The sequence below is a fragment of the Ranitomeya variabilis genome, chromosome 4 (genome assembly GCF_051348905.1).
Source record: "Ranitomeya variabilis isolate aRanVar5 chromosome 4, aRanVar5.hap1, whole genome shotgun sequence".
NCBI lineage: Eukaryota > Metazoa > Chordata > Amphibia > Anura > Dendrobatidae > Ranitomeya > Ranitomeya variabilis.
This window is the reverse complement of record NC_135235.1, coordinates 381,422,966-381,437,052: the sequence shown is the minus strand read 5'-3', so window position 1 is coordinate 381,437,052 and position 14,087 is coordinate 381,422,966. Positions and strand designations below refer to the sequence as shown.

Sequence of the window (14,087 nt, the reverse complement as noted above, 5' to 3'; positions counted from 1 at the left end):
AGCACGCATTATTGCAGTCTGTCATACCTTTGTCATGGCTTCTATGCCTGCTGCTTCTACTCCTGCTGATGTTAGAAGCAATTTTTTGAAATGTGGCGTCTTCAAGTTGGGTCCCCATCTGTTGGGTTGACTTTTGTTAAAGGAGTGTCAGAGGCCCATTATACTGTTTCTACTCTGTGGAAATTGTTGCCACTTTAGTGGTGTGTGACATTCATTTTTTGAAATGTGGAGACTCCAAGTTGGGTCTCCATCTTTGTGTTGCCTGTTTTGGAAGGGGTGTCAGATGCCCATTATACTGTTTCTACTCTATGGAAACTGATGCCACTTTAGTGGTGTGTGACAATAATCTTTTGAAATGTGGAGACTCCAAGTTGGGTCTACTTCATGCGTGTTGCCTGTAGCAGTAGGGCTCCCAGACCGGCAGGCTTGCACTTTCGGTCAGCTACCTGAGTTAGTATCCTCACATTTTTCTAACATTAGTGCTCTACCAAGATGATATTTGTGCCACCTGAGAGTTGCTGAGAAAAAAAAACAGTTTGAGCTATTACAAGAGGTATCAGACCTCTCAGCAAAGAACACTTACACTGCTCCCTTACCAGCCTCTTCTTAATTAAAACATTAATTCAAGCTCTAAATGCTGGCCCTGATACCTCATGCATAGCCCAGGGCTGACTGCTTCTGTGACTTTATAAAATGTTCTATTGTGGGTCAATTGATCAGTCAACTACTTGTGTTACTATCCTTACACTTTTCTACCAATAGTAGTCTACAAAACTGATGTTTGTGCCACCTTAGTGTGGCTGGGAAAATAACAGTTTTATTTGTTGCATGAACTATGAGTGCTCCCAGCAAAGAAGGCTTATACTGCGCTCTCACCCACCTCATTTTAATTGAAACTTCAATTCAAAGCTCTAAATGCTAGCCCAGACCCTGATACCTCATGCATGGCCCATGGTTGACTACTGCTGTGCGATTTTCAAATTTTTACTGTGGGTCAATTGAGGCCTCTTTTCCTGGTGTCTGCCCATCATTTTTGTAAATGTTTGGACTCCAAGTTGGGTCTCTTTCACGTGTGTTGCCTGAATTTGGCAGACATCTCAGAACACCAGGCCTGCACCTGTCACTCATCCATCTGTTACTGATCAATGTTTCAGATAGAAATGCTGGTCCAAGCCCTGTCCCATGCAACTATGCTGCGCAATTATATTATTTTTATTCAATTGATGCCACATTTCCTAGTGTCTGCCCCTAATTTGAGCTGCTTTGGAAGCTTTCTGTCCCCCTTTAAGGTGTTGTCTGTACGTTTGGTTTTGTCTCTCATTGAATTCAATGGGGAGCATTGCTGAACCAAACCTTGATAGGTTCGCTCATCTTTAGTCATAATACTGTATGAAGGACTATGGGGAGTGCATTATGCTTTATGGAGGACTATGGGGAGTGCATTATATTACATGTAGGACTATGGGGAGTGCATTATACCATATTGTGGAATATTGTGGAATATGGGGAGTGCATTATACTATAAGGAGGACTATGGAGAGTGCATCATACTATATGGAGGACTAAGAGGAGTCCATTATATTATATGGGGGAATGCATTATACTATATGGAGAACTATGGGGAGTTGATTATACTATATGGAGGACTATGGAGAGTGCATGATACTTATATGGTGGACTTTTTGGAGTGCATTATACTACAAGGTTCACTATTGGGGGAGCATTATACTATATGGAAAACTATGGGGTGCATTATACTGTATGGAAGACTATGGGGTGCATTATGCTATGTGGAAAACCCTGTGGAGTGCATTATGCTATATGGATGACTATGGGGCGCATTATACTATATGGAGGATTATGGGGTGCAGTATACTATATGGAGGACTATGTGGCCCATTATACTATATGAAGGGCTATGTTGGGAGCATTATAATATTTGGAGGGCTATGTGCGAGCCTTTATACTTTAGAGAGAGCTATGTGGGTGCCATTATACTGTATGCAAGCAATTATACAGCGTGAAGGTTTGTGTGGGGTCCATCATACTGTGAGGAGAGCTGTGTTGGGGCCATTATACTGTTTGGAGACCTAGTGGGGGCCATTTTACAGTGTTGTGAGTTATGGAACTATTATACTGTATCTAGGCCCATTATACTGCATAGAGGGCTATGTGGGGGTCACAGTTGGGAGGATCACACTGTGCTGAGGGTCACCATACTTTGCAGAGTGAGTTAAGGTGGGATATAGTAGGGTCATCATACTGTGCGTACAGAGTGTGCTGTTGAGGAATTCACTTTGGGGGTATCATATAGTGTTTGTGTGGCACTTTTATTGGCCTCATACTTTATGGTTTTGAATTAAGGGAAATCTAGGGCTTCAGTAGAGGTAGGAGGAAAATTACTTTGTAAGGACTGCAAAGTTGTGACATATGCTCTTCTCTGGCCAGCGGAATTTTTTTTGTTGGGAGTGTCCAATTAGAACTTCTTCTATAGGGCCCCATTATTTCTATGTACGGTGGGGAAAATAAGTATTTGATACACTGTCGATTTTGCAAGTTTTCCCATCAACAAAGAATGGAGAGGTCTATAATTTTTATTGTAAGTACACTTCAACTGTGAGAGACAGAATCTTAAAATAACAACCAGAAAATCGCATCACATTGTATGATTTTTAAATAATTAAATTGCATTTTATTGTCTGAAATAAGTATTTGATCACCTACCAACCTGCAAGAATTCTGGCTATCAGACCTGTTAGTTAAGCATTCCTACTATGCACTCATTACCTGTATTAATTGCACCTGTTTGAACTCGTGACCTGTATAAAAGACACCTGTCCACACAATCATTTACACTCCAACCTCTCCACCATGGCCAAGACCAAAGAGCTATCTAAGGACACCAGAGACAAAATTGTAGACCTGTGCAAGGCTGGGATGGGCTACAGGCCTATAAGTAAGCAGCTTGGTGAAAAGGCAACAACCGTTGGCACAATTATTAAATGGAAGAAACACAAGATGACAGTCAATCTCCCTCGGTCTTGGGCTCCATTCAAGGTCAGCAGTGTATCAAATACCTGTTTTCCCCACTGTCCGCCCTCGATGCCGCATCCTGTAGACTCAAGATGAGAGGGGCCATCCAGCTTGTTATCAGTTCAAAAGCCTGCATCTCTGATGGTATAGGGCTACATTAGTGCCTATGGCATGGGCAGCTTACACATCTTGAAAGGCAGTATCGATGATGAGTATTAACTCAGGGAAGGCCTTTCATATTTCAGCAAGACAGTGCTAAACCACTTACTCCATCTAGCACAACAGTATGGCTTCACAGAACACTTCTGCTGATGAACTGGTTGCCTGCAGCTCAGACCTTTCACCATTAGGAAACATTTTGCACATATGAAATGAAAACTCAGGTATAGACAACAAAGGATTGTGCAGCAGCTAGAATCTGCTATCTGATGTGTTATTGTAGAGAAATCCATATTTTTTCTTAATATGTAAATGAGCTGTTAAGATCTATGGGTTGGACAGAGCTCTCCCTGAGAATCTGCCTCCAGAGGCAATTTTAATTGAAAGGGGGCATTGATCCTACTGATAGATTCCCTTTGAAGCTTTTACACTTGGCACACCACAGCCATCGCTTGTATTTGATTCCTATGAATAAAAAGCAGGGAAAAATTCTTATATGTCTATTCTTCAACAGTAGCCAGTAAGTTCTGGTAGTTTTAGAGCTGAGAAAAAAAAATAATTAAATCAGTCAGATTTTTTTTTATATATTTTGTTTAATTCTAGAAATATTTACATCTCAAATGTACAGTGTAATGCTACTTCCAAAATACAAGTGCACTGACTGCTACATCATACAAACAATTCAGGAAATATTTCCCTACCTCTTGGTTATTTGTTAATTATGCTTAACATTAGGATTTCTATAATCTGTGGACAAAATAAAGTAGATCTGTATTTATTTTCCAATTTCAAGACAAAAAAGTTTTAAAATATTTTACTGACCGGCAAAAAAAATGCAATAAAATTGTACATAATAATAGTTAAAAAGGCCAAATGAGTCCATTGGTGGTAACTTCTGGCTTACAGCATTACAAAAAATAATCTCAACATTTGAAGAGAAGGCACACAAAGATTTCACCTAGAAGTAACCCTATCTGGAAGTCATCAGGCAATGGCAATGAAGAATGAACATATATGGTATGAATTTTACCTGTAACTTTTATGTATGAAAATGTCGAACAGCATTGTGTATCTAAGAAACAGTGTAACATTAAAATGTTGTCAGTGACTACAATATTTAGTCTTGAATTAAAACTAGACATGTGATAGCATAGTTAAAAAAATATAATCAACATCCACCATTGGCAAGGAGAAAAATAAAATGTAATGGCAAAAAAATTGGTAAATTGGCAATAGTTCAAAATCAGTGGTCATCGAACTGCATGGATGAAGGAGCTACAGTAGGTACCGTATTTTTCGGATTATAAGATGCACTTTTTTCCCCAAAAAATTTGTGGGAAAATGGAGGTGCGTCTGATAATACGGATATACCCTACCGACCGTGGTGGAGCAGGGTTCCAGGGTCGCTGCTGGAGGAGGAAAGAGTGGATTGTTGCTGCAGGCCGCCGGCTGGGATGAGGGGGTGTTCGAATGTGCGCTGCTGCAGGTGTTCAGTGCTGAGGGGGCTCTGCCGACATTTTATGAAAGCCCAGAGCCCCTTAACTTACATGGTTTACTATGCGGAGGACTCTGGGAAAATGGGCGCCGGGGGCGGCCCATGCACAGATGGAGATCTTGGCACCAAGATCTCGGGAGATGAGATCTCAGCGCTTAACACTCCCTCATCCCTGCCTGCGGCCTGCAACAACGCTCCACTCTTGCCTCCTTCAGTAGTGACCCTGGGACCCCGCTTTACCGCAGCCACCACCCCCGGTAAGCAATAAGACGCATGGAGAATAAGAAGCACCACCATTTTATTAAAACATTTTTTTTCCTATTTTTCTCCTCAAAATTTGGGGTGCATCTTATATTCCAGAGCGTCTTATAATCCGCAAAATACGGTATGTGGTATGGCTTACTGCCCAGGAACTGCCAAAGCGCGCAGGGAGTACCACTGACATGAGAAATTCTGAAGTGACCTTTATCTCTTGTTATCTGTCATCAACAGGCTTGGGTCTAAGAGTTTGGAAACTCCATCACAAAATTCAGATTTAGAATTTTATTTTTAAATAAGTTTCTGTTAAAGAAAAAAAAATTGAAAAAAAAGTATATTTTAGTTTTTTCCATAAAGGAAAAGGCAGAAGCCCAATGCCGGACTGACTGCTGTAGTGCGTGCACTTCCGTACAGTTTCCACAAAGCTTTAAGAACAAAAAATCTATGCTTTAGAAGAATAAATACAACTAAAATCAATATAATACGTAAGGTAACACCGTTAGCACTTAACATTCTCTGACAGTAAGGCGATGTTAAACTACTATTATTTTTTAACAATGGCAACTAGACTTTAGAAAGTAGCTATGAGTACAAATGTCAAAATACTTAAGTTAATTAAAAAAAGACATAAAAAACACAGCAAAGCAATGTAGTTTCAGAATACATTTTAAAGTATATGTTGAAACTATAAATGATATGAAGCATTGGAGGCTGCATGATAATCACCTGATTACATTAGGCCATTCTTGGACTGAATCTTTCAGCCGATTCATGCTGCCCAAATCATGGAGAGCATGAACCAGAGCCTGGCTTCATTATTGCAGCAAGATATATTTTTCTCTGAAATGGTCCAGATGTCTAGTGAGAAGATTCGTCCAGCCTATCTCCGCAGTGTTCTGATTGATTGACAGGTCTCACCCATGTGTGTATGTAGATCTTCAAAACTACGGTATATTTCCTCTGAAACACTCTTGCAGTCATGCAGTCAGGTACTGATTCATGCTGGCCATGGTTTGGGCAACTTTAATAAGTTCCCTTGAAATAAAACAAGAATAATCTACTTTTTTAGGTTAAGCTTGCCATATATAAAAGTTCCAGAGTAAGACTAGAATGTCAACATTGTTTATTTCCATTGTTCTAGACAAACAAAGCAAGTGAAGTACAATGAGCTGCATCTCCTAGAGATGGGAAGAGGTCTAACAGAAGACAGACAAACATAGATTCTTTGCAGGTTTTACTGTCTTATGACACTTGACTAGAGCTGATCATAGACTTTCTAATATTTATGAGGCCACTCATTGTTCAGGTACCACTCGTTTTTACTTCCGTAAGCACATCCAGCTGACTAAAGTGGACCCAGCAGAAAATTCCTCAGTGACAACTTCATCATCCTGGATCCTTATATTGTAAAAATAAGAGAAACTTTTTAACATGGCACATTGAGATAATAAAGTGTAGTTTCAATTATTGCTGACATCATCATATGAAATGCTTAAGACATTAAGCAACTTTTCCAAATTGTGTACCATTATATGATAATGCCATTATATATGTACAAATACATAGCACATATTAAATATGTACCATGCAGGACTTACTGTTTATAAAGCGGCTAAAAAACAATTCTGATCAGTAGTATATAAACACAATACTGTAGACGAACCTGCAAGGAACCCACACTAAGAGGAAGAAAAAGACAAAAGGTAGAAATATAATGTATATACAAATGTAAATACTCTGTTCTGCACTAAAAGCAGACAACTGAATACTTGAGATATGACTGGTTAATGTAACCACAGCAGTGACGTAAAGCAAACTATGCTGGTATGGTGCTGGCATTTGATCTACCAGATCAGTCCACCGACACCCCCCAGTCCTGAAGCTGATGCAAAACTCTGTCCAGATACCGGGAGTCTGGAAATCCTTTTCCAGTTACATTCGATCCAAACTCTGTCTTGAGGGGGATTCGAGAAATGGACACAGAGTCTGGAACACCAGGGAGATGTGAGGGAAGGAGAGGAAAAAGGAGACGGCTTTCCCAAGCTTTTATCAGGAGAAGAAGAACCTATATGGAAACAAACACCAGAATCAGAGCTCCACGTTGATTTACGGTAAAAGCTTCACTTTGTTAGTATATTAAGGAATTGTGTTATTATCAGTTCAGAACAGCTACTAGTACTGGGAAGAATACGAACACAAGGAAAGGGCAATGTCAGAACATGCAAATTCCCCACCACCTCTGACTCGCCCAGAAACAAAACATTAATGCTAAGCATAGTGCAGACTCTACATCAATACAGAACAAGGCCGACCAGAATTCCTGCACTTTTTGGAAGTACATTTGAACAGCAAGGTGGCTTGTTGTTGAAGGGAAATCGAGAAAAAAAATCTATAAATCTTCAGCATAGCGAGTGTGAGCGAGCTGAGTGTGACCTGAGCGTAAGTGTGGACGGCGGTAAGTGTGACTTGTGATTCAGTGAGGAGGTATTTGGAAAGCCTTTAAAAAATACCTGTGTGAATTTGTGTGAGTTGCTGAATTGGGAGTAGCTATATTCACAAGGGGTTAACTTAGGGTGGGCGGTCATAATCAAGGGTTTATAAGGGGCAGCTGTTTGGGGCTCAAGTCCTTTTTGGAAGTGCATTTGAACAGCAAGGTGGCTTGTTGTTGAAGGGAAATAGAGAAAAAAAAAATCTATAAATCTTCAGCATAGCGAGTGTGACCTGAGCGTAAGTGTGGACGGCGGTAAGTGTGACTTGTGATTCAGTGACTTTGGAATCAGGGAGTTTCCAAGGGAGGAATTGCTGTCTGTTTTTAATTAATACTTTGTATTTATTTTTTATTTTAACGTTTGTGTGGTGCAATCCCCATTAGGAAATGTGCTCCACTATTGTTAATGCCATCCAGTGCACATCTTGCCACATGTATGCAGTCCTTGATCAGCCGGTCGAGGGTGCATACTGCTGTGCGAGATGTGAGCACATTGTGCATTTGGAATCCCAGATTCTGGATCTAAATGTGCAGCTGGCAACACTGAGATCCATAGACAATATGGAGAGGAGTCTTCTGCTCACAGAGCAGATGCTCAATGGGATAGATGAGGAGGGGGATGGTAGGATGGAGCTGCAGGACAGTGAAGTAGGTAGCTGGGTGACATTCAGAAAGCGGGGTAGAGGGAAGAGTGCCAGGGAGGCTAGTCCTGATCTGGCTCACCCCAATAAGATTGCTAAGTTGGCAGATGAGGGGGGTGCCAGTACAGGGGTAGCAGTGCTGCAGCCAGGAATGTCCTCTGAAAGCCGGAGGAGTGACTGCTCCAGTAAGGAGGGAAATAGAAGAGCAGGGCAGGCCAGACAGGTGCTGGTAGTGGGGGACTCAATTATTAGGGGAACAGATAGGGCAATCTGTCACAAACAGGGATCGTCGAACGGTGTGCTGCCTACCTGGCGCTCGAGTCCGACACATCGCTGATCGGGTGGACAGATTACTGGGAGGGGCTGGTGAGGACCCAGCGGTCATTGTGCACATTGGCACAAATGACAAAGTTAGAGGTAGGTGGAAGGTCCTTAAAGATGATTTCAGGGAATTAGGCTGCAAGCTGAAAGCAAGGACCTCCAACGTGGTATTTTCCGAAATACTGCCTGTACCACGTGCCACGCCAGAGAGGCAACTGGAGATTAGGGAGGTTAATAAGTGGCTCAAAAATTGGTGTAGGAAGGAGGGGGTTGGGTTCCTGCAGAACTGGGCCGACTTCTCAGTTGGCTACAGGCTCTACGCTAGGGACGGGCTGCACCTCAATGGGGAAGGTGCAGCTGTGCTGGGGGAGAAAATGGCTAGAAGGTTGGAGGAGTGTTTAAACTAGGGAATGGGGGGAGGGTATTCATTTTATAGGAGGGGAAGATAGTGCAGATAGAGACCTGGGCACAAATAAGGAAGTTGGGGGTGGCGGTGGCATGAGGGGTGGGGTTAGAACAGTTAGTAATTTAAGAAAGAATAGAGGTACAGAGAAGAACATCAAGTGCATGTATACTAATGCCAGAAGCCTCGACAACAAAATGGACGAATTAGAACTAATGTTGTTGGAACATAATTATGACATGGTGGGGATATCTGAAACATGGCTGGATGAGAGCCATGACTGGGCTGTTAACTTGCAGGGCTATAGCCTTTTCAGAAATGACCGTACAGATAAGCGAGGGGGTGGGGTGTGTCTGTATGTAAAATCAACCTTAAAACCCATCCTGCGTGATAATATAGGTGAATCTAATGAAAATGTAGAGTCCCTGTGGGTGGAGATAAGGGGAGGGGGAAAAAATAATAAATTACTGATAGGGGTTTGTTATAAATCTCCAAAAATAATGGAAGCAATGGAGAATATCCTCGTAAAGCAAATAGATGAAGCTGCGACTCAAGGAGAAGTCATTATTATGGGGGACTTCAACTACCCTGAAATAGATTGGGGAACAGAAACCTGCAGTTCCAGTAAAGGTAATCGGTTTTTGACAACTATGAGAGACAATTACCTTTCACAACTGGTTCAGGACCCAACAAGAAGAGGGGCACTGCTAGACCTAATATTAACAAACAGGCCAGACCGCATATCAAATATAAGGGTTGGGGGTCACTTGGGGAATAGTGATCACAAAATAATAAGTTTTCATGTCTCCTTTAATAAGATGTGTAGTAGAGGGGTGACAAGGACACTAAACTTCAGGAGGGCAAATTTCCAACGGATGAGAGAGGATCTTGGTGCAATTAACTGGGACGATATCCTGAGACTTAAAAGTACACAAAGAAAATGGGAGACGTTTATTAGCATCCTGGATAGGACCTGTGCACAGTATATACCGTATGGGAATAAGCATACTAGAAATATGAGGAAACCAATATGGCTAAATAAAGCTGTAAGGGGCGCAATAAGTGACAAAAAGAAAGCATTTAGAGAATTAAAGGAAGTAGGTAGTGAGGAGGCATTAAATAAATACAAAAAATTTAATAAATTCTGTAAAAAGCAAATCAAGGCAGCAAAGATTGAGACAGAGAGACTCATTGCTAGAGAGAGCAAAAATAACCCCAAAATATTCTTTAACTACATAAATAGTAAGAAACTAAAAAATGATAGTGTTGGCCCCCTTAAAAATAGTCTGGGTGAAATGGTGGATGAGGATGAGGAAAAAGCCAATATGCTAAATGACTTTTTTTCATCAGTATTTACAAAAGAAAATCCCATGGCAGCCAATATGACTAGTGATAAAAATTCCCAATTAAATGTTACCTGCTTAACCCAGCAGGAAGTACGGCGGCGTCTAAAAATCACAAAAATTGACAAATCTACGGGCCCGGATGGGATACACCCCCGAGTACTGCAGGAATTAAGTACAGTCATTGATAGACCATTATTTTTAATCTTTAAAGAGTCCATAATAACAGGGTCTGTACCACAGGACTGGCGTATAGCAAATGTGGTGCCAATATTCAAAAAGGGGACAAAAACTGAACTCAGTAATTATAAGCCAGTAAGCTTAACCTCTACTGTGGGTAAAATCCTGGAGGGCATTCTAAGGGATGCTATACTGGAGTATCTGAAGAGGAATAACCTCATGACCCAATATCAGCACGGGTTTACTAGGGACCGATCATGTCAGACTAATTTGATCAGCTTCTATGAAGAGGTAAGTTCCGGACTGGACCAAGGGAACCCAGTAGATGTAGTGAATATGGACTTTTCAAAAGCTTTTGATATGGTGCCACACAAAAGGTTGATACATAAAATGAGAATAATGGGGATAGGGGAAAATATGTGCAAGTGGGTTGAGAGTTGGCTCAGGGATAGGAAACAAAGGGTGGTTATTAATGGAGCACACTCGGACTGGGTCACGGTTAGTAGTGGGGTACCACAGGGGTCAGTATTGGGCCCTCTTCTTTTTAACATATTTATTATTGACCTTGTAGGGGGCATTCAGAGTAGAATTTCAATATTTGCAGATGACACTAAACTCTGCAGGGTAATCAAAACAGAGGAGGACAATTTTATATTACAGGATGATTTATGTAAACTAGAAGCTTGGGCTGATAAATGGCAAATGAGCTTTAATGGGGATAAATGTAAGGTCATGCACTTGGGTAGAAGTAATAAGATGTATAACTATGTGCTTAATTCTAAAACTCTGGGCAAAACCGTCAATGAAAAAGACCTGGGAGTATGGGCGGTTGACAAACTCATATTCAGTGGCCAGTGTCAGGCAGCTGCTACAAAGGCAAATAAAATAATGGGATGCATTAAAAGAGGCATAGATGCTCATGAGGAGAACATAATTTTACCTCTATACAAGTCACTAGTACGACCACACTTAGAATACTGTGCACAGTTCTGGTCTCCGGTGTATAAGAAAGACATAGCTGAACTGGAGCTGGTGCAGAGAAGAGCGACCAAGGTTATTAGAGGACTGGGGGGTCTGCAATACCAAGATAGGTTATTGCACTTGGGGCTATTCAGTTTGGAAAAACGAAGGCTAAGGGGTGATCTTATGTTGATGTATAAATATATGAGGGGACAGTACAAAGACCTTTCTGATGATCTTTTTAATCATAGACCAGTGACAGGGACAAGGGGGCATCATCTACGTCTGGAGGAAAAAAGGTTAATAGACGCGGATTCTTTACTTTACTGTAAGAGCAGTGAGACTATGGAACTCTCTGCCGTATGATGTTGTAATGAGTGACTCATTGCTTAAATTTAAGAGGGGACTGGATGCCTTTCTGGAAAAGTATAATGTTACAGGGTATATATATATTAGATTCCTTGATAAGGCGTTGATCCAGGGAACTAGTCTGATTGCCGTATGTGGGGTCGGGAAGGAATTTTTTTCCCCATGGTGGAGCTTACTCTTACCACATGGGTTTTTTTTGCCTTCCCCTGGATCATGTAAGGGCATGTTAGGCTATGGGTTGAACTAGATGGACGTAAAGTCTTCCTTCAACCTTAATGACTATGTAACTATGTAACTATGTAAACGCAAGTCATCTTCCCTTCCTATAATGGTGACAAACGACAATAACAATGCTCACAGAGGCAGTAGGAATGAGTTGCATTAAATACTTGGATTTCAAGATGGATTGTTGCCTAATACAAGAAGTCTACCTCTTAAAAATGTAATAAACAAGAAAATCATCTTTTGTTTAGTTTTTGGCTTGTTTCTTCTATTCCTACACATTATTCTGCCAATTATGCCTAGTGATTATAGGCTTATTGCCATGGATTAAGTATAGTTATCTATCTTTATAAAACCCTTAAAGGGGTTTTGGGACAAATATCTGCAGACACTATGTGCAAAATCGTGGCAGTGTGCGGTGTGCAAGCTGTCACGATTCCCTAGTACTCACCATGTATGCAGTTTGCATACTTGAAGTCATGTGCTGACTAGACTCATCTGGCTCCTCTAAATTCACTTTTATTACTTTTACATTCCAGTAGGCAAATGACTGCACGTATGCAAATCGCATGACCTCAGACTAGCAAGGGGAATAATGTCATGATTTAGCAGTCTGCAGTCACATAGGCCCCCTTGGAAGAAGGAAGGTCCGAAACGCGCGTCGGGGCACTGGTGTGTTGATGCCTGGAATCGCGTACATTTTGGTAATTATGGCTACACTTTTACTCTGAGGCGGTTACTTTATATTATGTATAGGTGCTGTGGCAATTTACTGCGGCACTGAGTGCAGGCACGTTAGGGCTTGAACTAGTGTTAACCCTTTTGTTAGTTTGGGGTTCTACATGGATGTACTGTGACTTTTGCCCTCATAGGAGGCTATAGTATTTTTGCCTCGTTTATCTCCAATGTCCCGGCGCGTCCTGACTTTTACATTTTCCACAATGTATGTTCAAACTTTTGCATATTTTTCCCTTGCACTTTGTATGTTGACCTAATTTTTTGGTTGTTTTTTAATTAATAAAATTGTAATTTTCTATATACCTTTTTGACCCTTTAGTCATTTTGTTGTGTTGAGCTTTGTGTATTTAGATAAATGATAGGGGCTGTTAGTCCGTTTTTGCATACACAGGGACCTTATTATCATTGATTGGGATCTGCTGTGTTATTATGTGGCTCTGTTCTTTAAGGATTTTGTAGTCACATAGAGTAACTGCAGACTTTTGTACCAAACATCGACAACACCTTTAAGCTGTAAATTTAAAAGGGTTGGTTTAAAACTACAAGTCAGCAGTCATTTTATGTGACTGCAGACTTGCTAATCCTCCTCAGGAGGAGGCTGCCATGGGACTGCAAGTATGCGATATGCATACTCCTGGCCATATTTCGACTAGACTGTTTCCTGCCTCACTCAATACACTTGCATTGAACGAGGCCGTGCCAGTCTAGTCAGAATGTGGCCAGGAATATGCATATTGCATACTTACAATCATATGACCGACTGATCCCGGAGCCGGAGAGTCCTGACAGTGTGCAGTGTTCACAATGTGAGGATTAACAAGTCTGCAGTCACATAAAGTGACTGCACACTTATAGTTTTAGATCAGACAGCCCTTTTAAGTTTCAACACAACTGAATGCACAGCATGTCATATTCTACTTTAGGGAATATCTTATACATTCATAATTCAGTTGTCTTTAACTTAACAGATCCTGGATTTACAAAAGTGACTCATAGTTTCTGCTGATGTAGTCAATCAACTTGTCCTACGTACTGAATGGCAATGTGACACTCACCTCTCTCCCCTTTTTAGTGTTAGGGAGGTAACAGTGAAGTGGGAAGTCGGGTGCTGTAAACTTCATTCCTGGGTGAGGCTGGCCTGGACCCTGTGGTGAAAAATGAAAAATAATTTTTAAAGAAAACACTGTAATATTACAATCAACTACAACGTTCTCTATAGTAGCTTTGCCATTGGTGTGTATTTTCTTTATCTACGATTAAGAGTCAACCAGAGTCGAAATGTCTTTTGTATTTTTCTGTATTATTATTTTAATGGAGTCATAGTAAAGATTTTTTGCTTTTAACCCCTTAACGACCGCCGATACGCCTTTTAACGGCGGCCGCTAAGGGTACTTAAACCACAGCGCCGTTAATTAACGGCGCTGTGGAAAAAGTGAATAGTGCCCCCCAGAGTCGGATTTTCTCTGGGGTCTCGGTT

General features: G+C 41.1%; 1 protein-coding gene across 1 annotated transcript in view; it reads right to left on the bottom strand.

Annotated features, from left to right (window-relative positions):
- Window positions 1-5,013: 5,013 nt before the first annotated feature.
- Window positions 5,014-14,087, bottom strand: part of LOC143764824 (E3 ubiquitin-protein ligase DTX4-like) — a 118,794-nt gene continuing 109,720 nt past the window's right edge. Inside the window, exons 8-9 of the mRNA XM_077250813.1 lie at window positions 13,666-13,755; window positions 5,014-7,010 (exon numbers count right to left, since the gene is read on the bottom strand). Of these exons, the coding sequence (XP_077106928.1) occupies window positions 6,798-7,010; window positions 13,666-13,755 (303 nt within the window). The 3' untranslated portion in view covers window positions 5,014-6,797. The remainder of the gene's footprint in view (window positions 7,011-13,665; window positions 13,756-14,087) is intronic.